Below are 25,995 nucleotides of genomic sequence, written 5' to 3'. Positions count from 1 at the left end.
ATATTATAAAATGTTGTAATGAGGGATTGTAGTTTTAAGATAGCAATTATAATAATGCATTTTACCCCAATGTACGGAACCTCTAATGGTGCCATATTAATAAAATATAATAAAATACTGCAGGCAGGTGACTGCTTGATAGAAAGGCAAATGTATTGTCACATAACTTTCTTTGCTATCTTATAAATATAATCCTACTATGTATTTCATCTAGGCATACTATGCACGAGATGCACTGGCTAAGAACATGTACAGCAGACTGTTTTCCTGGCTTGTCAACCGAATCAATGAGAGCATTAAGGTAATGCATACTGCCTTTGCTGTTTTCATTTTTTCACAAAGAAAATTTAGAATTTGGATTGTTACAAAAGATTTATTCACTATATGCATCATAACTTATGATGCATATAGTGAATAAATCTTTTGTAACAATCCGAACACAATAATCCTGCCTCATCCTTCTGTGAATACCTCCTAATGCTAACGCTTTCGGGCCTAATTATTAAAGGGAGAGAAACCATTTTCCAAGGTCAATGTTGGCTATCGCTGGTGATGGCTTTTGCCAGGGTTCGCTTGCAAAATATTGATAATATGGCTGATGCCAAAATGTAGCTTTGAAACTAGTTGATTCTTTCTAAAGATTACAGTTTTGGGCTGGCATTTCATAACCTTGCAATAGTACTAAAATCACTCATTTCAGATTATACATTTGTTTAACAAATAAACCTTTATTTTAACCTCCATTGTGGAACGTAATTTCTTACAAAACAAATAGCCGATTTCTTACAAAACAAATAGCCAAAGCAGCAGTTTTTGGCCCAAATGGTCCTGGAATCCTGCTGTGGACTCGGGGATGGCTAGTTTTTCCCTTTCTGACCACAGACACACCAGCATTACCTGTTCTAGGCTTTCTAAATTGGTGTGCAATGATGTCACTACCCAGTGCTTCATTAGAAATTCTGAACGAAAATTTTATTTCCATAGTGCATCCTAGTTCTTCGGGATCATTTGAGGGGTGAACAGGGGTCAGAATGGGCATGTTGACCGTTCTGCGTCAATGCAGCCCCATTTTCCCTGCTTCCAACACATCAACTTCAAGAACTGACTGCTCACTTGTTGCCCAATATATCCCACCCCCTGACAGTTGCCACCTGTCAATGGTTTTAATGTTATGACTGATCAGTGTATGTTGTATGCTAGAATCTAAAGCAGTAGAAAGACAGATTAAACATAGTCGTAGACACAGATTAATGGGGAGATGTATCAAACCTTGGCGAGAGATAAAGTGGAGAATATGCCAAACCGCTTTTAACTGTAATTTCAAATGCTGTGATGGATAAATGACAGAATCTGATTGGTTGCTTTGGACAACTTCTACACTTTATCTTACTCAAAGACTTGATACATCTTCGCCTAAATGTGATCATCTGGTAATAAAATGCAAAATAATAACTTTTTTTATTTTTTAGGCACAATGTAAAGTAAGAAAGAAGGTCATGGGAGTCTTGGACATATATGGTTTTGAAATATTTGAGGTAAGCACCTTCTGTGTTTGGTTTGGGTAACAGGCTGCAAATTATAGATGATTTATTAGATTAGAAAATCAAACTCTTTCCTTGCCTATGAGCAAGCCTGTATTTTAGAACCTATTTATATTGTATCTGAATGTTAGTGTCACAAATCTATCCATGTGTTAGAGGCTACTAACCATTACCAGTGCTACACAAAAATATTGACTGAAGTCGTGTCAGATGGAGCAATGTGTAACAAATGGCGTGATGAACTGCGTGGCTCTTGGTGCAGTAATCGCGCTGGCCTCTTCTAGCTGTGCAATAGTCTTCTCACGGGGAGGAGCAAAGCCATGCAATAGTCTTCTTGCTGGGAGAGGCGAAGCTATGCAATAGTCTTCTCTCTGGTAGAAGTGAAGCCGTGCAATAGTCTTCTCACTAGTAGAAGTGAAGCCGTGCAATAGTCTTCTCTCTGGTAGAAGTGAAGCCGTGCAATAGTCTTCTCACTAGTAGAAGTGAAGCCGCGCAGTAGTCTTCTCTCTGGTAGAAGTGAAGCCGTGCAATAGTCTTCTCACTAGTAGAAGTGAAGCCGCGCAGTAGTCTTCTCTCTGGTAGAAGTGAAGCCGCGCAGTAGTCTTCTCTCTGGTAGAAGTGAAGCCGTGCAGTAGTCTTCTCTCTGGTAGAGGTGAAGCCGTGCAGTAGTCTTCTCTGGGAGAGGCGAAGCCGTGCAATAGTCTTCTCTATGGTAGAGGTGAAGCTGTGCAATAGTCTTCTCTCTGGGAGAGGCAAAGCTGTGCAATAGTCTTCTCTCTGGTAGAGGCGAAGCCATGCAATAGTCTTCTCTGGGAGAGGCGAAGCTGTGCAGTAGTCTTCCTTTAGTATTTATACTTTTTCTGCGGCGTACAGATATTTTGCAGTAGTCATCTATGTCCCTTTTAGAGATGTGATGATAGCTCAGCAAGACAATTTTCTCCCTTTTTTTCAACTAGCTGCATTTATTTTGTCTTACTGTAATCTTACATTATTTAATTGTAATACATTTGGGTCAATTGATCCAAGAAATGACAAACATGTCTTTACATGCTAAACATGTTCTTTTTCCCACATGTTCTATCCAATACGTTGCTTGTGGACAGTTTGAAATATTAAAGGAATGTATTGTTACTACACACATTACAGTATTCAACACTATTTTTGGGCAAGACCACACACATACTAACTTTACCAATCCTAGACAGGCTGTCCACCCTTTGGGGCAGATTCAATTAGAGCAGCCCCGAGGCTGATTTATGTTCTTATTCTACGGAGTTGCAAGCAGAAATCAGCATGAACTCTTGCATCGGGGCTCCTTGCGGGTTGATCGTGGGTCTCTAATTGAATCACTCCGAGCATTTTACCCAGAAGAGATTGTACGGCACAACTCGCGTATATCTGCCTCTTTAGGTTGAATGCTGTTACCATTAGCAGCCTCTATGAAATAAGTTCCCTCTACAACAGCCATGGATTGTTATATTCATAAGTTAATTCAAGGAAGACTATTTCTGGACCAGAATATCCATATTTTCTGTATTTTGATAGGGAACAGTATTCACCTAACAGTGTTATGACTTATAATGTAATTTATATTACATACAGTAGATCTGTATTTTTGGCACTGCTTTAATTTTACTCTAACTTACCAAACTGTAGTACTGCTTTATTCTTGGTATCTATACCATTTTTGTAGTAACGACTTTGAATACAATGAAACGGATATTAGCAGATTTTTATAGATGGAATCTATCTGTGTTTTTGCAGTGTTAATAATATTGTGGTAATCTAGTTTTCATTTTACCTAGAGTATCTGACTTTTAGTGCCATTACTAATGGAAGTCATACAACACTTGCCTAGTCTCCTGGATTATCTGGGGGACTCACAAATGTTGCTGAGTTCTCTCTGGGTCCAGGGAAAGTAGACAACCCACCAGCATCCTGTCCTTTGCTGCAGTGAATTGTTCTGAAGTGGAGTGACATTTAATGAGCTACCTTTGGTATTAAAAATAAATTATTTAAGTAATAGTGTCGTGTGTGTGTACACATTCCTTCCATGTCTGTTTCTAACCTGTATACAACATATCCGTCAAGCCCCAGGATTAGAGTAGCTGGTATCTATATGATAGGGGCTCACAAAGGGGGTTCCAGGATATAGGGGGTCATTCAGACCCGGTCACAAGTGCTGAGCGCTCGCAACCAGGTCGATGTTTCCCCACTGGGCATGCGCACGTCGGAGCCGGCTCCGACATGCGCATGCTCGAGACCCGGCTAGCGACGGACGCTCCGTCGCTACGGGTCTCGCACCAAAGGGTGCGAGCTGTCGATGGCGAGTGACAGCTCGCCCCGTTTGGGAGGCGGGCAGGGGGCGTGGCCGGCCAAACTGAGGCGTTCCCGACGGAACGCTTGCAATTTGGGGGTGGCCCCACTGACTTCAGCAATGATGTCAGTGGGGAGCTTCCTGCTCGATCAGAGCAGGAAGCTCCCTGGGGCTTGCGGTTGACGAGACCCAATCTTAGGGTCTCGTCGCAAGCCCCAATGGTCGCGATGGTCTTGACCATCGTGACCATCACCCTATCCCACAGCCTAGCGATCGACCAGGAGGCGGCACTTTAAAAAGTAAGCGGTCGCCCTCATTTAGAGCGATCGCTTTTTAATCCCCTTCTGTTATCTATAATAGCATTGCACTGTATGACCCAGGAGGATTTTCCGCAACATTAAGTTGCATGTTTAAAGCCCAATGACCTTTACTTTCCAGATGAACAGAAAAATGATATGTAAAAAGAGAAGTCTTTATATATGTTGGAAAGTTTTTAGTTTATATGCAATATCTTGTTTCAAGAATGACTTGCTGGAAAGGATTGCCACAGCCACTTCTGTGACTCTTATTTTTACTTGTGTTACCAAGCAGCTGGGCAAACTTCAGCCCATCATTAAAAATAATTCCACATGTTGGTAATCATCCGTTGTGACAGTGGATTTGCACATTGAAATGTGGTGAATAAATAGCATGGTGTGCTGCATTTTTTTTATTCTTGGTCTTTTAGGAATTTCTATTTCTATACCTCATCATCTGGCAATAAAGACTTTATCAAAGATGTCAAAATACATTTGCAGTGAGATTCAGTCTTGGGCTGCAATTTATAAAATCTATTCTGATCATTTTATATCCTTCAAACAGCCCTTTCCAATCCGTTAGACACCGTGACTGAGGTCTGGCTGGAGTCCTGCTAGAACTAGCTGCGTGTGCATACTTGATGAAATGAATGTGTGTAGGGCGAAGTGGAGGCAGCCGGCTTATGTCAGCAGAAAACATTCTTTAGCTGTGCTGAGCAAGGGAGATAACAGCAGTTTGTTTGATGTAATACTAGGATACAGCTCTAGTTCACATATTATTCAACTGGGAATAACTATACACAAATGAATATCTTCTTGTTTTTCTTTTTGAGACATTGACACCTCTATTGATGATTTGTCATGGCTGTTGTACCAGTTCAGTTCAGCAAAGTGTTATTTACAGTACTTCAACAAATGTGTTCTTTTTCTAAACTTTGTCAGTGGTGACTTACTTAGAATAAAAATATCTAAATGTATTGTGACCTGCATTTGTGACCTACTTTTAGCTACATACATTGATATCAATCCTTTATGTTGGCTCTGATTACCGATTATGGCAAATGATGTGGCATTATTGTGCACCTTGGGAAGGCATCTCAACCATAATGCCCACTGTTGGGCAGACTCAAGAGTTGATCACCGCGGCCAAAATATATTCCAAATATATTATTAAAAATCTATTAATATTTTGCTGCATCATCCAGGTGTTTTTGTATTTTACTTTGCACACCTGTGGCACTCCAGCTGCTGTGGAACTACATATCCCAGCATTCTTTGCCACCATTTTAGCATGCCTTAACAGCAAAACTGTGGCAGAGTATGCTGGGATATGTAGGTCCACAGCAGCTGGAGTGGCACTGGTTGTGCCTACTCCTGGTCCACCCTTCCTTATCACAGTGATATTGGTTGTCTCAGGTAATAATAGGCTTAGACAGCCCATCTCTATGCAGAAATGGCTGCACCATACAGACAGTTGGCAAGCCAACATGGTATATATAACTGGTATGAAGGTAATATCCATTAGAAACCTAAATTAAAGTAACTAAAAAACTGACAGATTCCTCCATTAACAAATTATTTTCTTCATTTACAAACAGATCTGTATACTAAAAAATAGTCTTGCGTCAGCCGTGGCATACTCTAGTCAAAGTGATTGGCTACAAAATTCTTCTAACTGGGAAGGCTGGCTTCATTTACATGATACTCACATAAGTTTTATTCATTTGATGAATACATGTGTATATCTGCTTGCATCCCTTTGGTGCTCTGTAAACAAATGTTTCTAACATTAGACCCAGCAGCACATCATGGAAACAAGCTGTGTAAGGACTGGGTAGGGCAGGGCCTCAGATATTTCACATATCTTTCTAATTTTCCCACAATTGCTTTGGTTAGGCAGCAGTGCTTCAAGGATTAATTTTGAACATCAACAACCTTTTTCTATTTCACTGTTGACTTCCTTTTTGGCTTATATTTTAATTAGCGCATTCCAACAGAGTTATTTATAATGCCGACCATCTACATTTTATATTGCTTGACACCAGATTTATGAATCTGGCGGCCTTCTATATATGAGAAGAAAGTGGAGTATTGGAGTAGTCCCTTGCATTGTCCCTGACATGACATCCTGTGCAAAAAGGTTATCCTCACCTAATTGTATAGTAGACCTATTTATTCATTGGAATGGTTGCTAGAGGGTCTTTGAATCAATGTAGATCTCATAGGGAGGGATACATACCTTTTTGAGCTCTGTTAACAAATTGCTATATCTCAACAGCCTTTCCTGTACACACTGACCTAAGACAACACTCACTATACACTGCTACAAATACCACAGAATAAACATACTGTAAATAGACAAAGGGGGGAAATCAATTAGCCCCTGATAAGCCGCTGTTTTGCGAAAAACTGCTGTGAATTCTTCATAGTATAAAGTCACACAGGAAAAGTTGGGGAAAATCCCTATTTCTAGGTAAAAATGTTGGGATTTAGGGCCTGATTCAGAGCCGCTCGTAAGCGGCCGTTCGTTCGTTCCGAGCGATGTTCGCACAACTGCGCATGCGTACGGATCGTAATACGCATGCGCGAACCAGTCAGTGCAGCCGAAAATCGTTTGTTCGCTAAATAGCGAATGCCTGCTATTTTGAGTGACAGGAGGAGGCGTATGTGGGTGGTAACAGGGGAAGGTGCTTGAAAACGGGGAGTGGAGATCAGAACGCAGGCGTGCTTAAAGGTCAAAACGGGCGTTTTAAGGGTGTGCATAATTAATACAGCAGCGTCATTGACCACGTCACTGGGTTATTTTATAGTCAGAACTGCTCGCAAGATTGCGGTAGGAAAAACCAACCACGAGAATAGCGAGCAGTTCATACGCTGGTCGATGTACTCGATTAATCTAATAAATAGCGGACATGACGTAGGATGCGAGCGGCCAGGGGGCGTAGTTTTCCAAAAAACGAACGCATGTTTTGTACGCTCGTTCAGACCTAGAGGCGTGAACAGACCGCAAAGAGCGAACGGTTCATTTGAATAGCCACCCCTTTTTTCTGAACGAGCGAGCGCAAATAGCGTCCGGCTCTGAATCCGGCCCTTATTTCAGAACCACTAGGATACCCTGCTTTATGACTAGTTAGGCAAAAATTATTTTTAACTAGCTTAATTTGACGAATAATAAAATGTAATTTTTGGGGTGAAAAAGTGCAAATGCAGGAAAATGGGTTAATTGATGTGGGACAGGTATATAGGGGTGCTATATGAAATGAACAGGTGTTTTTAAGATTGAAGGTGGGTGTTAGAGGCATATTTTGAAGGTTTTTTTTAAAGCATTTTTAAATGACACAAATATATACTTATAGGCATTTTTATGCACCACCAATTTAAATAGAACATATATTTTGCCAAAAAACACTACTTTCTATCATTATTTGACTGCTTTAGAAACAGCCATTTGACACAATTTAAGAACCCCAAAAAACTTTTACTAGGGCCACTAATACACTTCTACACTATGTAGACATAAGTGATTATGCAAGCGAAATGCATACCATTGCACACGAGTTCCAAATGGCCACTAATGTGGTGGTTTCGACAAGAACACTTTGAAGGCAGGCCCATGCACTTGTAGTTCTATGGAAACAATTAATGTTTTTATCAGGACAACAATGCCACCTTTCATGTTTCCAGGACTGGCATACAGAAAATTAGGTAACCCGGATGGACTGGCCAGCTCAGAGTCCGAACCCCATTGAGAATCTCTGGGACGAATTGGAACGACGGGTGCGTTCTAGGCTGACTCAACCTTATTCAGTGTCACATTTGGTCACTATACTTAGAATGGCAAAACATACTGCCTGCTCTTGTCCAAGAACTTGTGGATAGTTTGTCAAGAAGGGTGTCTGCAGTAATCACTACACGTGGTGGACCTACAAAGTACTGACAACAATAAAATCTTGTTGATCTATTTGCTGTCAGTGTCCACTTTTGTGACAATAGTGTGTATTGTTTTCCTATATCACTTTTTTGTTGTTGTGGTGCTGGTAGATTTCCCCATTTTCACCTATATTTATAACCTCTAAAACCAGGAAGTATTTTCGTAAATGCTGCTTTGCTACTTCTGGAATTGAATTGCGTGAAAAACTGCTGTGCGCATAGACGTGATAAGTGGATTTGACATGCAAAGGGTGCGAAAACTTATCTTGCAAAAAATGAACGCATTATTGCAGTTAATTGAATTAAGTTTATATACAGATTCATTTATCAACATCCCCCAAAAGGAGACTGTGACAGGGATATCCGAGGACAAAGTTGGTACTGGGCCACTAAAAGCGGGACTGGTGGGAGGCATGGAGCTAGTTTACCAGGCAACCCAAGGCTCATACACACTAGATGATGTGCTGTATGAATGATATTGGTGAAAGATTTCCCTCGTACTCTGTAGTGCAGGACAAACGATATTGGGTGTACACACTGAATGATATCTTTAAAGATCTCTTTCAGTGAAGCCATCCTGCCACATCTCTGAAGAGGCAAATCTTGACGATATCGTCAGAATGGCCTGCTTGTACGGACGACAAGACATCGTTCACAACACGCGGGAGCACGCATTGTTGGTCTTTCACTACATACACACTGAACAATATGAACGGTATATCGTTAAACAATATCGTTATTGTCCATATCGTTCATAAAAGTTGTCTAGTGTGTTTGCGGCTTTACACTTTTTATTAAACAGACATAAATAGAGAATTTTTTTAAAGGGGAAATTTAAGTAGGCTATTTACAAAAAATCTATTTACTGATTTGGACTGAGGCATAATGGGTCACTGAAGAAATCAATGACAGTGGCCCATGCTTAGGCATGCAACACCATGGTGCGGGAGCAGACTGTGAAGGGGATTGGCCATCCAACCCCTTGTGTAGTACACCCACGAAGGGCAAGACTAGTGCTAAACAACTGAGCTTAAATGAAAGTTATTTAGAAACATTACTTATTTTCAGTGAAATGTACGCTTAGTGATTTAACAAACAAACATTAAGCTGTACAAAAATATGCATAATGAAACTGTAATAGAATTACAGTGATTGTTTAATGCACATTAAACAGATAATAACACACTGATTAGAGAGGTAAATTATACATACCTATTTTTAATAACTAAATAAATATAGCAGATTGTAATGTCCTCCAAATAGGTTAAAAATTATTTTACTTAGTAGCGTAGTTTTATTTTGTTTAGTGTTGAGAAACATTTGATGGAAAGAAATATAAAAATATAAATAATGTTCTGTGATGCTCAAATTTAGTTTTTGATCAGTTTTATGTACAGTATGTGCTATGCACCAATGAGACTAAAGTGCTGTTCTGATTGTCCAAATTGTTTCAAAATACCAGCATACAGTATACTAGGCCCCAGAATGGGATGGGTACTGGCACACGGGATCCCAGCGGTCAGAATCCCGACGCCGGTATCCCGACAGGGTTAGAATACGGACACTTGTCGGTCAGTATTCTAACCCTCCCCTCTCAGTACCCTAACCCTCACTCCCCAATGCCTGACCCTAACCTCCCCCTCCCTGCACCCTAAACCTAACCCTCCCCCTTAGTGCCTAACCCTCCCCCTAGTGCCTAACCCTAACCCCTAACCCTCCCCCTAGTGCCTAACCCTAACCCTCCCCCTAGTGCCTAACCCTAACCCCTAACCCTCCCCCTAGTGCCTAACCCTCCCCCTAGTGCCTAGCCCTAACCCCTAACCCTCCCCCGAGTGCCTAACCCTCCCCTAGTGCCTAACCCTGACCCCTAACCTTCCCCCTAGTGCCTAACCCTAACCCTCCCCCTAGTGCCGAACGCTAACCGTTCCCCCAGTGCTAGCATTCTGAGCGCCGGATCCCCGCGGTCGGGATATTGACCGCATCCCCCCAGCAATTGGGTAATTAGAGAAACCATATTTTTGAGGATAGATGAATGTCCAAATTTATAAATTAATATGAAGCAGCTGAAATTATTCCTTTATTTGTTTACAGTGTTAAGCTTTATTATAACATACACAAGGTACATGAGTACAAGTCAATGTAAGGAGTTGTGGTTACTATTGTATCAGGTTATAAAGATTCCAATAAGGAAATACTAACATACAAAACAACAGCAAGAAATCATATAAGAAATCATTTTACTTCCCTATGACAAATAAGGTTAGCATATAAATAATTTTGTCTGAATCTGTGCAGGAATGTCTGATTCTGTGCTGCCCTTTTTATGTTAAACAATGATAAATGTATTTATCAGTGCTTAATACCACATATGTTGTTGCATATATAAACTGTATCAGTTCATTTTGACTTTTAAAAGACTGTAAACAGATTTGTATATGTAGAAGAGTGTGAATTGTTATCCTAAATAATCCAATAATTTACCGAGGCCTTTTTTCTATGTCCCTGTATTTTGTTTCATCATCACCATTTGTTCAGTCTTCAATAAGAATTGTTTGAGTACTGAATCCTTTTCTTTCAAATTTAGTAGCTTACTTTACTGTGAACAGTGTTACCTAGGCCAAATCAGCAGCAGTTTTCAGAACTTCTGGTAGAACTCATCCTGGTCTTCTCCTTATTTGAAACCTACCTTAATTTATATTAGCTTCTATCCTGAATAAGGATTTCATTTTTGTGAAACATTCTGTCTATACTATCTACTGCTTAATCTAATAGAACATAATGCAATTGAATTTCAATACCCTTCACAGAATATTTTAGAAGTTTTTCAATAGGTTCTCTTGGAACCGATTTACCTGGCATCCTTTTTCCCTTGGAATCTTTTATTATTATTATTATTATTATTATTTATTTATTTATTTATTTTAATTTCTTTTCTTATAGAATGCTCTTTAAGAAAACGATAAATACTTTTCACAAATTAGTTTACTAATTTGATGATTTTTTAAATAACAGTCTACGCTTCTGAAGCAGACCCTTGGTAATGTCAGCTCGTATATCATACCTATAATGTATCCCGATCACCAGTTTGCAGGTAATCTGAGTTGTAAATTCAAAAATCTGCATGGACAGATATGGGATAAACTGCAGGATTTACAGCAGGGATTTTATTTTCTTTGTTATTTAAAGGCAGAACTAACCTGCCACTTTAAATCCTGCATCAACATCGCTGGAAAATAGTCACTTTTGCCAAATGAGAACCTATTATATTTGCCCCAAGTAGTGTTTTAAATCAAGTACTTGTGACTTACCTACACACTTGCCGCTATTCTAGTCTTCAATGTAGGGGGCCTGGCATGGCCAAGTGGGCAGCGTGATGGTGTGTTTGCATGCGCTATAAATGCGGTAGTTGCCAGCATTGTGAATCAGGGTGCAGAGCCATGATGACATGATTTGGGGTGAATTGTCAGATATCCTATGGGTGGCCACGGGTAGCTGGCAGGCAGATCGGGGAATTAAAACATTTAAGGACAGAGCCTGTTTCAGAGATGGATGGTATTGAACAGCCGCGAGGAACAGTAAATGCAGCAGGAGGTGTCTGTATGAAATCGACACCTCCTACATCTGCGATCTGAGTGCAGGGTCCGCAGACTGTGCCTCAGAGCACAATCGCAAGGAATCCTGAATCCACATGCACAGACCCTGGGCATGGCACGCCCCCGTTTCGGAGAGTGGTCCCGGTCGCCAACCCTGCTACTCCCCCCCAACTGCCACGGCATGTCAATCGTGCTGCAACTCGCAGGACCACAACCATCGTAGATATACGCTGACCGTCTCTGATTCAGGCCTAGAGTTTATAAAGTTATCATCCGTACAAACACTATCATACGCTATAAAATACTAATCTGGAAAAATGTTTGATAACACAATATACTGTCATCTTCGTTCTTCTCACTGCATAAAACAAGGATATTAATGTCTGGAGGATGCTATTTTCAAAAGCTGTTGTTTATTAAGGTCAAGCAAAATATTGCACTATGTTGTTTTGGTTTTAAGTTGTCCTGTTAATATTATGGATAGCATTTTATATTTTTCTGTACACAATTTGCAGCTCCTTTTTTGTCCAGAAGTTGGCTTTTTAATAATGTGTATGTGCGACTCTTCACAGTCAGCTTCTATTTTCATGCATATGCACATATTAGGACTGCATAGCCTAGTTGGCTGGCATTGGAGCTAGGCAGTGGACACGCAGACACGGCCAAAGTACAGTAAAGGCATGGTGTGAGCGAAGTGTGGCTAAACTGGCTGTTGAAAAGTTGCAAACGCAGCCGCCTAGAGGGATCTGAATTACAGATGTTTTCCTCCTGGTGTAAGTGTGACACTTATGATGACGATGACTGTGTGCGGTTTGTTGCACATGGCGAAAACACAGATTTATACAAAACCCCTAAAACTGCTGCAACAGTGTTGTCATTTTCCAACAATAAAAATGCATCAAACTTAAGTGATGTCAATACAAAAAATAAAATAAAATCCTATTTGTGTCTGCTTCACAATTTACACGACCCAAGCTACTTCGTTACTTATTTGTACTATTCTTGCAATAACTGTAATGCATTGTGTACTGCGATTTTTAGTACTTTGAGAAAACAATGAAACCACGCCTCAAATCCAGGTTTGTTAAGGGGAGGGAGCCAAGGGGAAGAAGCTGCAGCTACAGACATGCGTATGTGACCGACTGGTCGCAAAGATGCTAATTTGTTTGTGAACATAAGTTGTGATTATTTTTGCTTACTGTAAATAATGTCTCATGGCTGCTCGTTGGGGTTGATTTGGACAACGAGACTCTAATTGCACAGTCCAGAAAATATTATAGGGAGATTTATCAATGCTTGGAGAGAGATAAAGGGGTCTATTTACTAAGCCTTGGAAAAAGATAGAGAACATAGATACTGTAAGGTACCTGCCAATCAGCTCCTAATTGCCATGTCACAGGCAGTGTTTGAAAAATGACAGTTAGGAGCTGATTGGCTTGTGCTTTATCTCCATTCACTATCTTCATCCAAGGCTTAGTAAATAGACCATAAACTACCAACCAATCAGCTCCTAACTGTCATTTTTCAAACACAGCCTGTAAACTGACAATTAGAATCTGATTGATTGGTACTTTATCTCTATTCACTTTATTTCTCTCCTAGCTTTGATAAATCTCCCATTTAGGGTCAGATACAATTAGCCGTGAAAAGCCGAGATCTGCGAAAAGCGTGATGTTTTCGCCTCATTTGCCTGTTTTGAAGCAAAGTTTTCGAGCACTTTCACTATGCGTGTCCCCTCTTTTCACCCTATTCAATTGCAAAACAGGCGAAAACGCATATGAGCGAACAGCAAAACTAGCAAAAAGGACAGCTTTTTGGGGGGAAATCAGTCTGTACCCCCTTAAAAGCATAACTGACACGGGGAATCAATATAGAAAGTGTATTAATAACCCTAGTAAAAGTAATTAGGGTACTTAAATTGAGTCGAAGAGCTGTTAAATGGATTTTTGCATGTGTGGAAAAATTATGGAAAGTAACTTCTTTTGGGAAAAATAATTGCTGTAATTAAAATGGGTACTAATATATTTTGTCTCTATAAAGTGCAGATTCAATTTTTTGTTAAAATAAACCTGCTGCAGCCATCTGCAATCCTAAAAACTTCTGCCCCATCCATACCGCGCCCCAAAATACCTGCCCCAGTACTCTAGACCCATTTTCCAACACTTTTTACAAGATTAAGATACTTTTTCATTTTTTTGCCTAATTAGTCATTAGGGGGTGTCCAAAGGCTTCTGAACCTAGTCCCCTCATTTGTACCCCAAAATATGGATTTTGCACTTTTTTTCCTGCCTTTGGGTGGAGAAACTTTTTTGCCTGTTTTTGCCTATGGAGTTGTCACGCAGGCGAAAACGTCTTGGAATTGAATAGGGCGATACTTCGGAAACACGGGCCTTCATTTTAATTCCGACAGTACACCACACAAAACAGGGTATATTTTCTCAGAAGCCAATTAACCTATCCATATGATTTTTGAGCAAAGGAAAAAATTCCTGGCAAATTTATTAAACACCACATAATAGTTTCCTTGTCAGATTTGGAGGACACATGGTCCCAGTATTGTAAGACAGCAGTGCTAACCATGTTGCCACCATGATGCCCACATAGTGCCAATATGTTATCTGTATTGTGTATCAAACTAGTCAAGAACAAAATACTAAAAACAATTCTAGAGAAATACTGTACAGACATGGGTGAGAGAAATAATTAGTAGCATATCCTGGGATGTGTGTAGTCCTGCTCTTTCTTTATGCATGGCTTGAGCCTCTCTTATCGGGGGGCTCTGCCAAAACCATGTTTAGTTTTTTGTACTGAGTGGAGCTTTTATAATAAATCTAAAAAGACATTCCAGGTGATTATCTTCAGCAACTGTATAGCTGCTTACCTTTTCAGTATACCTCTCATGGATGTAGCAGTTCTTATATAGGGAAACCAGAAATCTGTATTCAATTCCTTCCTATTTTCTGCATAATATTATATACATATCTGTACTAATTCTATCCAAACTCAGCTTCTTTATTTCTGAATAAGATGCAGATGCTGCAAATACATTAGTGTTTACCAACTGGTAATGGTCTAAATGAATGTTTTCTTGTCATGCTCCTAACAATGTAGCCCTGTCTTGTGAAAATAATTGAATCTGGTTAAAACTGTTAGGAAATCTGATTTTCCTATGGCAGTCTTCAAATTCTTGTAAGAGGGTGGTACCTTGCTAATAACAAACACTGCACTCGTAAAGTTGTGTAGAAGAACATACAGTATAATGGGCAACATCTCTAGATACACTGAAAATATAAGTTGTATCTGTTTTTTTTACGCATGTGTATATATTATGTCTCCCAAATTTATATTAGTGCCTCTGAGGGTGTCTCCTATAAACTGAAGAAAATCTTCACTGTGAAAGAACTTTTTTTGGGGGGGAGGGGGTCAGGGGTTAAAGCTAATTTATTACAGGAATTTCTATACATGGGGGGTGGGGGGACTGTTCTTTAGACATTTGAACTGAAATAATTTAATACTCTAAATTGTACTAATTAAATTTACAGTGTTAATATGTAATTTTTAATATTTACTGTACATACTGTGTGAAAAGGGACAAAAGCAACTGCACCAGCTTATAATTTATGTTTTTATGTTATTTAAGACAATATTGGTATATATCATCTATTTTTGTGTGAATTGTAGGGGACTGGTGCTATATTTTCTGGACAAGTTGGTTTAATTAGTTTTAGTTAACCAATTTGTCCAAATTACCGTTTTTATTAATTTTCCGGAGTTTGGAAGCAAATGGTGGATTGTTATATGATCCCATACATTACCAGATTTTCCTTCTAACCAGCCGGATTGGACAGATAATCTTATAGTGTGTACCTAGCTTCATTCAGGCTGAGAATATGCTGCCTATTAGAAAGCATAGTTTGTGTGTTTTAGTCCTTTACATATTTAGGCCGAATGCAATTAGCCGCGAAAAGAGCCATTTGGAGAAATCCATATTTTGGGGTACAAATGTTGGGACTTGGTTCACAACCATTTGGACATCCCCCCTAATGACTTATTAGTCAAAATAAATGTAAAAATATCTTAATTCACCCCAAAACAATACATAATTTTTGGGGCGAAAATGTAAAAAGTGTTTGTAAATGGGTAAAAAGTGGGGGGCCTGGTATTTTGGGGACTATATGGATGAGACATGTGTTTTTGAGATTGCAGGAGCTGCAGCAGGTGTAATTTTGAGATTTTTAAATCTTAATTTTAGAGACCTCAGAATATACTAGTACCCATTTTCATGTAGCCCAAATTTAACTACAATACTTATTTTTCAGGAAAGAACATTGCTTTCTATAATTTTTCCACACATATGCAAATATGCATGTAACAGCCCTATGCAACAAAATAAGTTCACTAACTTTTATTATGGCTGCTACTACTATTCTATATTGATTCCGAGGGTCATTGAAGCTTTTTATGGGGTACAGACTGATTGCCCCCAAAAAAGGTCTTTTTCGCTAGTTTCGCTTTGTAAAACATTCGCCTAGCCGTGTTTTCTCCTCTTTTACAATTGAATAGGGCGAAAAGAGCATGGAGAAAACATTGCATCAAAACAGGTGAATGAGGCAAACTCAATCTGCTTTTCGCCAGACGCCACTTTTCATGGCTAATTGAATTTGGCAAGTGTTTTTTTTTTTTTAAATGTATGATGACAAGTGTGCTCTAGTTTAATAATGTATCCCAACATGTCTGAACTGACTGTAACTTCTATGGTTTCTTGCTTTTCTTTTTGCCCATAATACAGTAAGTATTACTCGCCTTACAGAGAGTGTTTCTTTGCATGCTTTGTGTAAACTACATCAGCTTAAGTGAGGTCTAATGCAAATGCAACAATGATGTAGTTAGTGTGTGTGCTGCTTGGTATGACTTCTGCTCTATCTTTATATACCATGTACAACATGTATTTGCTAGATTTGTACAACTTCTATTTAATGAAATGTATGTGCTAGATGTTTACAGGCTGCTTCTCTTTCTATAAATGGTTTGTTTTACAGTGTCTTAATTTATAGTTATAATATACAGTATGTTATGTTCCATTTTGGAGCTAGAATTGTCATATTTTAAGCATCTGTACAAAGGCTTAAAATAACTATCCCTGTATGTAATAATAACAGAGTGTTGTATGTTGAATGGAAACAATAACCATAAGACAGCCATGTTTTTTTGTTCACTTTTGTAATTTTGACTGATTTTGTTTTAGAATAAGCCCTGATTGTTAGTCAAGATTTGAAATCTGTAACATGTGACTGGTTGAATAACAAGGGAGATGTTGTATAGTAACATGGGGGTCTATTCATATAGAACATGAAGTGGCTACTAAAAGCTATCGCTATATATCGCATCACATTGATGCAATACATAGTGAGGTTTAGTAGCCATTCATGTACACTTACCTGTCCAACATCTTTGGGCACTGTCCGGCCCCTCTGCGATCCCTGTAGTGCAGTGAGAAGATAGACCTGATCCTCGCTGCGCATGCCCCGGCATCTGAGAGCAGTAGGGCACGTCAGTCCTGCTGCTATGGACACTGTGAAAAGGGGGCGGAGCCAGCGCCGGCTCCCGGGCAGACAGCAGGGAAGTATGCAGCTTCCCTGCTCTGTTTGGCTTGCGGTACAGATAACGCTATACTCGGCTGGCGAATCTGTACCGCAGGAAAGGAACGGAAAGCTGAGCTTTCTGTTCCTTCATGAATCACACTCAACATAAAATAGAATGGTGAATACGATACAGGCATGGAGCAGGGGTACAGCTGGAGTAGTAATACACTTCTCCACGGTAAACTGGCTCCATGAATTGCACGAAGCAGAGAAGAGCCCTGATTTCAGCTAAACAGGTCTCTTCTCTGCTTCATGAATAGACCCAAAAGAGCTGTTGTCTCCCCTGTGATATTGAGTAATTAGCCCATTGTGTATGTCACCAAACTGTTTGGCAGTTTAGTAAATGCAGGTGAAAGGTGATCGCTATTGGCCTGTGTGTTCCAATAGCATTAGCAGGTGCCAGTAAGGCTATAAATCATCAGATATACAGTACCAACCCAAATGTCCGGATCTTCTCTAATGTGGCCACCTGCGGGTGACCAAATTTGTCAGTGATGATGTCACTCAACTCTCGGGCTGAGTAGCAGATTAGCTACGTGTGGCTAGCATCAAAACAAAGTTCATTCTTTTGTTGCAAGTTATTTATAAAACTAAACCTTTTCTTATTGACAACAAACCCATTTAATCAGCATTACATTTAGCCTATGTTATTTAAAGGACAATTCACTCAGCATAAAATCTTCCCGTGAAAAACATGTAAACATGGGAGATTAAGTGCAGGATTAAAATTTTTCATGGCCTCCTACTGCCAATTTGCCAAAATGTATTCTGGAATATTCCTCCTCTTTCATCACAAAGTGCAAAAATAAACATGTCCTAAGTGAAGGAGCTCAAATGGTAACGGCAAGTCTTCTCTATATAGATTCTGCATTCTGCACTGTGCTTGAATGCTGAAAACAAGTTACAAGATTTTCTCACAATAAAGACACAATACACTGTGTGGGGCTGGAATGTGGTTACAGCCACAGCACTTTTATATCCATGTCGCTTGATGCAAACTTCGAACTGTCAAATAACTAATAAAGAAGTGAAACATTAACAGACAAGTTTATACATTACAGAAGTTCAGCAAGGTCTCATACTGTCGCTCGCAGCAATGAAAGATACACAATAAACTTTTCTTTTCCAGACTCCATTGCAGCCCTACTGTATGAGTTAAGTCTTCGTCAGCTAGTAGAGACAGAAAAAAGTTGACACCCTCTGGATGTTAACTCCTCCTACCACCTCCTTTTTTTACAAAACAAAAAGACTTCTTATCGGAGCTAACAGTAATATACTGCAAATATGTGGGTATGTAGGCGGGGCAGGCATACTTCCTCCCAGGGCCAGATTAAGGTCTGTGGGCGCCCCTGGGTAACAATCTTGTTGGGGCCCCTATATACCACCGTTTCTTGTCACCCTAGGAACATTTATTTCTTTCTATGTACCTTAATGCCCCTGTAGTAGTGCCCCTCTTGCAATGCCCACTGTAGTAGTGCCCCTCTTGCAATGCCCACTGTAGTAGTGCCCCTTATGCAATGTCCCCAGTAGCAGTGCCCCCTGAAATGGTCCCCCCTATGCAGTGCCCACTGTAGTAGTTCCCGTTATGCAGTGCCCGCAGTAGTGCCCCTTATATAGTGCCCCCAGTTGTAGCCCCCCCTATGCAGTGCCCCCAGTAGTGGTCCCCCCTATACAGTGCCCCCAATAGTGCCCCTTATATAGTGCCCACAGTAGTAGTCCCCCCTATGCTGTGCCCCCAGTAGTGCCCATTATATTGTGCCACCAGAAATAGTCCACACATGCAGTGCCCCCTTGTATAGTACCGCCAGTAGTACTCCCTCCTATGCAGTGCCAGTGCCCCCAGTGGTGCCCCCCTATACAGTGCCAGTGCCCCGAGTAGTGCCCCCCTATGCAGTGCCAGTGCCCCCAGTAGTGGCCCCCTTATGAAGTGCCAGTGCGCCCAGTAGTGCATCCCCATCCAGTGCCCCCAGTAGTGGCCCCCTATGAAGTGCCAGTGCCCCCAGTAGTTCATCCCCATGCAGTGCCAGTGCCCCCAGTAGTGCATCCCCATGCAGTGCCAGTGCTCCCCTTACATATACACAAAAATAAAAAAAAACACACTTACCTAAATCCCTGCTCCTGCCGCGACCGCTGCTACCCGCTCCTCCCGCCGGCTCTGTGGGAGAGACGTCACTGTGGGAGTCGGAAGGCGGAGCTCATGAGTGAGCTCCAGCCCGGCTCCCTCCATGGGTGCAGCAGCCAATGAGAGTCTGTGTGACTCTCATTGGCTGTCAAAACAAACACACTGCCGCAGGATTTTGGCGGAGGTGTGTTCCTAGTCAGGGCTGGCTCCAGGGGTCAGAGCACCCTGTGCCGGCCTATCACATGGCGCCCTCTCATCTCGCGTGGTGAATTTGGGGTGTGGCCTAATTACCATAGGCCACACCTCCTTATGTGACGTTATTTGGAGGCCTGCCCGCATGGCACGCCTCCAAATAATGTCAGGCTGGGGGTAAAGCCCAGCAATCCGTCACTGGCTGGGCTTCCCCCAGCCCTCTTCCATCATTCGCATCCATTCACACTCCGGGGGTCTGGCACCGCCGCACAGCTGCGGCGGTGGGGGTCCCCAACCTCCCAATTAGACTACCCGCGGGCCACTTCGGCCCGCGGATGGAGCAGCGGGACAGTACTGTCCCGCTGAAATAGGGATGCTGGGGAAGGGTGCCACCCTCTAGGGGTGGCGCCCTTGTGCGACCGCACTGGTCGAACACCCCTAGAGCTGGCCCTGTTCGTAGTAACAACAAACACACCACCGCCGGCAGCAGTGTGCTTGTAGCGGTCCGCAATAAACCCAATTTGTGTGGGGGCCCTCTATGTGTGGGGGCCCCGGGACGACCGCCCCGGTCGTCCCGCCCATAATCCAGCCCTGCTCCTTCCCCTGTCATGCTCCAGAGATTTGATATAAAAGCTATGTTTTTATACATGTGTGCCTCCCCAGCCATTGATCTCACCGCACGTCACTGGTATGTAGCAAATGAAAGCATGAGGATTTTGTTCATATTTTGAAAATATGTAATGTAGTGAAGGACTTGCACAGAATTGGGGTTCCTTGATGACGCCTACAGCATGCTTGCCAACATTCTGCAAGGTCGGCTGCAGCATGCTTGCCCTCCCGCCCACACGCGGCCGCCCCTGCGGTCGAGAGACTTGCCTGTTGTTTCCTGGCAGCTGAGAGTGCCATTCCCGGCCATTATGGGAAAGTAGGCAAGTATGGGCTGCAAGTTTAGGTGTTTATACAAAATCTGATTTTACTTGCTAGATACACATAGATTTGCAGTAGAAATTGTTATGTGCTTGATTGCTTATTATATATACATTTTATAGGTCAGGACAGCCATGAAGTCTGAAAAAAGAAATTACGTTTACCTGGTAATTTCATTTGCTTGAAGAAGGCACAGGCACATAAGCCCACCTCTTCACTAAGGGTGGTAGACTTGTAACACATTCCATCTAAAATGCATACAGAGATGGGTTACTTACATATTCCTAAAGAAACCCCAATGTATCCTTTTAGATTAAGGGGACTATTTATTAAGCTGAGAAATGGCTTTTATCAATTTTTTTAATTTTTTATTAAAAGGCAATGCCAGTGCTGACCTATATAGCACCTATTCCTTAAGTCCCTATAGAGCTCTATAGGGATTGTTTTACACCATTTGTCAAGAAACAAAAAGCCTTTGGATGGCGTTAACCTATGCCTGGCAATGGAGACCTTTTGAAGCTGGAATGACTTTGCCAAATCAGAATGCTGTAGGAAACCCTTGCATTAGTGCAGGAGTTTTGCCTGGGCTCCGTGATGAGCTGTTACACACAATTGCACTTGGCTCCACTTACTAACAAATAGACTTGTAACTCCCATTACAAATATTTCCCTCCAATTCGAAGTTGCGACTGTCCATCTTGCCTTTTCATTGTCTTCTCTGTGTCTGAATAATATCACCTCTCTGTCTCTCTAATCCACTCGTCTCTGTTCTGAGCCAGAGCGTATTCCTTGCCTGTGTACCCTACATTTGCTACTTATTAACATTTATTGTTATTATTAGCATTTGCTATATTTATATATTGCTTGTACTTGCATGTTCTGTTGGGTATTATAATTGGGTAACCTTACTAAAACAGTGCTGGTAACTGGGCTGAGATTAGGTTCTACACATAGAAGTGTTTAGTGGTCTAGATGATCCAGTCATAGAACAATTGTTACCTGGAATCAGAGGGTTGTTTGAGAATGGAAGAATTTATGTAAATTTTGTTTGAACAGTGTAGAGCAGTGGTTCTCAAGCTCGGTCCTCAGGACCCCACACAGGTCACATTTTCCAGGTCACCCATCAGCTGCACAGGTGTATTCATTACTCACTGACACATTTTAAAAGATCCACAGGTGGGGCTAATTTTTATTTTGATTCTGTGAGGAGACCTGGAAAACATGCACTGTTTGTGGTCCTGAGGACTGAGTTTAGAGGGAAAGTAACTGGGTAGAGTAGGTTAGGGAGGTTAAGTGGATTAAAATGTTATGAGCTTGTGTGGAGATGTGAGTTAGAAACACTTGAAAGCTGAGGAAAGTCTTGTTGTGTGAGGGAGGCAATTCCACAGAGTGGGTACCGCATGCAAAATATCTTGTAGCCGGCAATTGGAGCAGGCAATGTGTGGATCAGAGACGCAGATCTTGTGCAGAGTGAAGGGAGTGAGTTGAGAGATATTTTGAGACAATGTAAGAGATGTATGTTAGTGTAGTATTGTTTATGGCCTTCTGTGTTAGTAGAAGTATTTTATATTGGATCTGGTAAGAACAAGAAGCCAATGTAAGGACTAACAGAGTGGATTAGCAGTTTAGCCGTTGCATTTAAGATAGATTGTAGGGGGGGGGGGAGGGTGGAAGACCAGTAATGAGGCTAATGTAATAGTCAAAATAGTAAATTTAGGCAGTGTCTTGTGTAAGATATGGTCATATTCTGGAAATATTTCTTATATGTTCAGATGTCCTCATACATCTAGTCTCAATATGCCACGCAGTGCAACATGCTTGGCATGAGTGAGACACCAGGTCCCGTGCTACTCTACTAGGGTTGGGCTTATTTTTTGCCAAAAATGCATCATGTCACAATGCGATGCAATGGGACGCACCATCAGACACTGCAGATTAATTTGATATGCGACTCAAGTATATCTGTGAGCACCTGAGTCTGTATATGAACCACAACTGGACTTGGAATGAAAAAAGCTGTGGCTGCTACATTGTAGCACTTCGTATACAGATTTATATTGTCATGGTTCTCTACTTGATGCTATTTAATGGCCATAGTATGACTCCTCATGTATCTGTTCACAGGAAAACAGTTTTGAGCAGTTTATCATCAACTACTGTAATGAGAAGCTACAGCAGATCTTCATTGAATTGACCCTTAAAGAGGAACAGGAAGAATACATCCGTGAGGTAACCTGGACCACTACCATCTTTTTGAAGAAAATTGATAACCATACAAAATCTGGGTATTATAAATAATTTGAAAAAGATGTCCTTGTTTCTAAGAGCTTACATTCTAATACAATGGTGGTCTTATTCAGCAGGCACACCAGATGCTTTCTGAGCATTCTGATTACATAATGCAGAGTTAGTGCGCAAGGGCAGTAAGGGATATATTCTATATTTATCTTGTGTTTATTTATACCTGACCCTTCCTTTTTATCTTGACAGATTAATCCGCATGGTAACTCCTTTAAATCAATAAATGCAATTATCTAATGAAGTAAGGTTTTGGTGCAGAATAGTTAATGATTGTAACCCCCACAGAGGATTTGGATTATATTTACACTTTTGTTCAGTTACAGTATACTATTCCTTTATAAATATTAAGTTCTTAGTAATTACCTGTTGTTTGCGATCTGCAGACATGTATGCATGCATGCCATTTGCTTATGCAAATAATATTTGCATCACCGTATCAAGCTCTTGCTTAACAAAATAGTTGCAAATTGTATCCTCCTGAGGGAATATGGGTTTGTGTGACAGTGAACCATACATTGGTAAAGTCTTATCCACCATGTTTTGTTTTTTTACACTAAGCAATGGTATAACAGAGGCAAACCCGAATTCCACGGGAGTATCCAACTTCTTGCAAGAGGAAGCCTATTTAAGAAGTTTCGCAGCAGTACATCTAATAGTTATCACCATTAGGCAAGGAAGTGGGTTCTGGGCAAATGGAAGCTCCTTCAAGGACCGACTATATATATTATAAGCCAGAAAGCTTCTACTTTCACGTTTTGTGTGTGTGAGTTGTATATAGGTGTGTATGTGTGTATATATATATATATATATATATATATATATATATTTCTACTTCAGGGTCCATAGGGTATCCACAGGATACCTTGGGGTATAGGTGTGACGTCAGTCGCTGGGCACCATAGAGTTAAGCTTTTCAGCCTCCCAGGATGCACTAGGGTCCCCCTCCTATACCCCGCCCCCGGGCCAAGGCACCTCAGTTTAGTTTGGTGCCCGGCCGGAGTCGGGTGCACCTGTCGGAGTGGGGGCTAGAAGAGCCCCTGAAGCTTTCTTCAGTGCAGCTGTGGCTGCACATCTGGTTGTACAGCATGGACAGTCAGTCCTGACATCCATGCTGTCTTCCCTACACCCCCGCCGGTACCGATCCGGGGATGCTGGTGAGCATCTGGGGTCACAGCTAGCGGTGACCCCAGATGTTCCGGACCATGGCCGGATCCAAGGGGGACAAAGGTAAGCAGCGGGGTCCCACGGTGGGTCCCCGCTGGTCACATGGTCCTAAGTCCCCAGGCAGGGGGCTCCCTGGGGACTGGCTGCAGCGTGGAGCCAGGCGACCAACCTGCACTTTCCACTGCAGCAGAGCGGCGGCATCCCAGGGGTTAAATGCATGCCAGGGGAGCGCGCCTTCCCTGTCTCACAGCCGGCGCCTCCCCCGCTGCACACAGCCCTCTCTGCACGCTGCCGACTGGTCCTGTGGCAGCGCTCCTCCCCCAGGCCGGCCTCCTCTCTGCTCCTCGGCGGCCATCTTCTCCAGAACGCATGGTGAACGCTGCTGGAAGCGCTGGACGGAAGCATCGTGGTCTGGGTCCCCCCGCATACCTCTCCTCCGCTGTGGTCAGGTCTGTGTATGCAGCGCTGTATCCTACCAGGCCCTGTGTCTGCGTAGTTGAGTGATCAGCGCTGTTAGTGCAGGAATTGATTTTCTTTGCATTGTATGTGACTGTGCTAGCGCTGCTGCCTGTAACTTTTCTCTAAACTGTCAGCTTTATTACTGTCCCTGTTCTCTCTGCTAAGCCCTTGCGGTGCGGTGCTGCAGGGTGGTCTCTCGCCTATTTAACTTTTAATTGGTGAGAGAGGTCACATACGTGGTGCCATCATGTCCGAAAGTGATTTTCCCCTCCGGCTACAGTGTACTACGTGTAAAGTACCGTTAGCGGAGGGGGAGGGTAGCGCGGAGGGCCTTTGCCGGCAGTGTTTGTCCATGGTGCGGCCTCTTACGGTTACAGCACCGGTACAGGAGCCGCCCTGGGCTTGTTTCACTCAGGCGCTTACAGCCTTAGTGGGCCAGTTAGCTCCGCAGCCCGCGTTTACACCGATGGGTTTATCCCAGCAGTCAGTGGTGTCGTCACCCATGCAGGGTTTCCCACGACAATTGGTGGTACCCCACAGTCTCCCTATTTCCCCGCTCCCGGTTTCTCAGGAGCCAGCGTGGGTTAACTCCCTGACGAGTTCTGTACAGCACTTGTCGGATGTGTTGCAAGAGGAGTCTGTGATGCGGCCACATAAACGGCCGGTGGCGTCTCTGTCGGCTCCTTATGAGGATGACGAGGGGACGTCTGATGATGGGGAGATTCTGGATCCTTACGATCAGGAACCTCTCCATACTAAGGACGCTGATGCTAAGTCCAAAGTATATATTCCTGGACTTATTCGGGCGGTCCGCACAGCCTTGGTGATTGAGGACGAAGTTCCCCCAGCGGCTAAATCTAAGTATGCCTTTTTCAAAGATGTGAAGGGCGATGCCACAGTCTTTCCTCTTTCGGGTCAGTTGGTGGACCATTTAGAGGAGGCGTGGAAACAGCCTGGCAAAAGATACCAGCCGCAGAGACGCTTGGCGGTGGCTTATCCGTTCGCGGATAATTATTGTGCAAAGTGGGAATCCCCTCCACAGGTGGATTCTCACGTGACCCGTCTTGTCCATAGTGCCACATTGCCAATGCCATCTATGTCCTCCCTTAAGGATGCTACGGACCGCAAGGTGGAGATCTGCCTGAAGTCCGCTTATTCCCTTGCGGGGGGGGCAGCGCGGCCGGCTATAGCCATTTGCTGGGTTGCCAGAGCGATGGAGCGCTGGGCGGATTCATTAGAGGCTTCTTTTGATTCCGACTGTCCGGCCAAACAGGCGGAGTTGATTGGTAATCTCCGTGATTCGGCCACTTATATCAACGAGGCGGCCCTAGACATTAGTACTCTGGTGTCTAGAATTTCTTCAGCAGCGGTGGCTGCTCGTCGCACCTTGTGGCTGCGATCCTGGAAGGCGGACGCAGATTCCAAAAAGGGTCTGGAGGCGTTGCCGTTTACCGGAGAAGTTCTCTTCAGTCAGGATCTGGATAAGATTGTGGCCACGCTGGCGGCAGCCA

At 42.4% G+C, this 25,995-nt stretch overlaps 1 protein-coding gene across 3 annotated transcripts in view; it reads left to right on the top strand.

Annotated features, from left to right (window-relative positions):
- Window positions 1–25,995, top strand: part of MYO1B (myosin IB) — a 275,621-nt gene that overhangs the window by 150,132 nt on the left and 99,494 nt on the right. For all 3 annotated transcript variants that reach the window (XM_088466667.1, XM_088466666.1, XM_088466665.1), the window contains exons 12-14: window positions 215–301; window positions 1,470–1,535; window positions 22,685–22,789. In XM_088466667.1, coding sequence (XP_088322793.1) covers window positions 215–301; window positions 1,470–1,535; window positions 22,685–22,789 — 258 coding nt within the window. The remainder of the gene's footprint in view (window positions 1–214; window positions 302–1,469; window positions 1,536–22,684; window positions 22,790–25,995) is intronic.

The sequence above is a fragment of the Taudactylus pleione genome, unplaced genomic scaffold (genome assembly GCF_031769625.1).
Source record: "Taudactylus pleione unplaced genomic scaffold, aTauple2 ptg000066l, whole genome shotgun sequence".
Lineage (NCBI taxonomy): Eukaryota > Metazoa > Chordata > Amphibia > Anura > Myobatrachidae > Taudactylus > Taudactylus pleione.
This window is presented reverse-complemented; position numbering and strand designations above follow the sequence as displayed.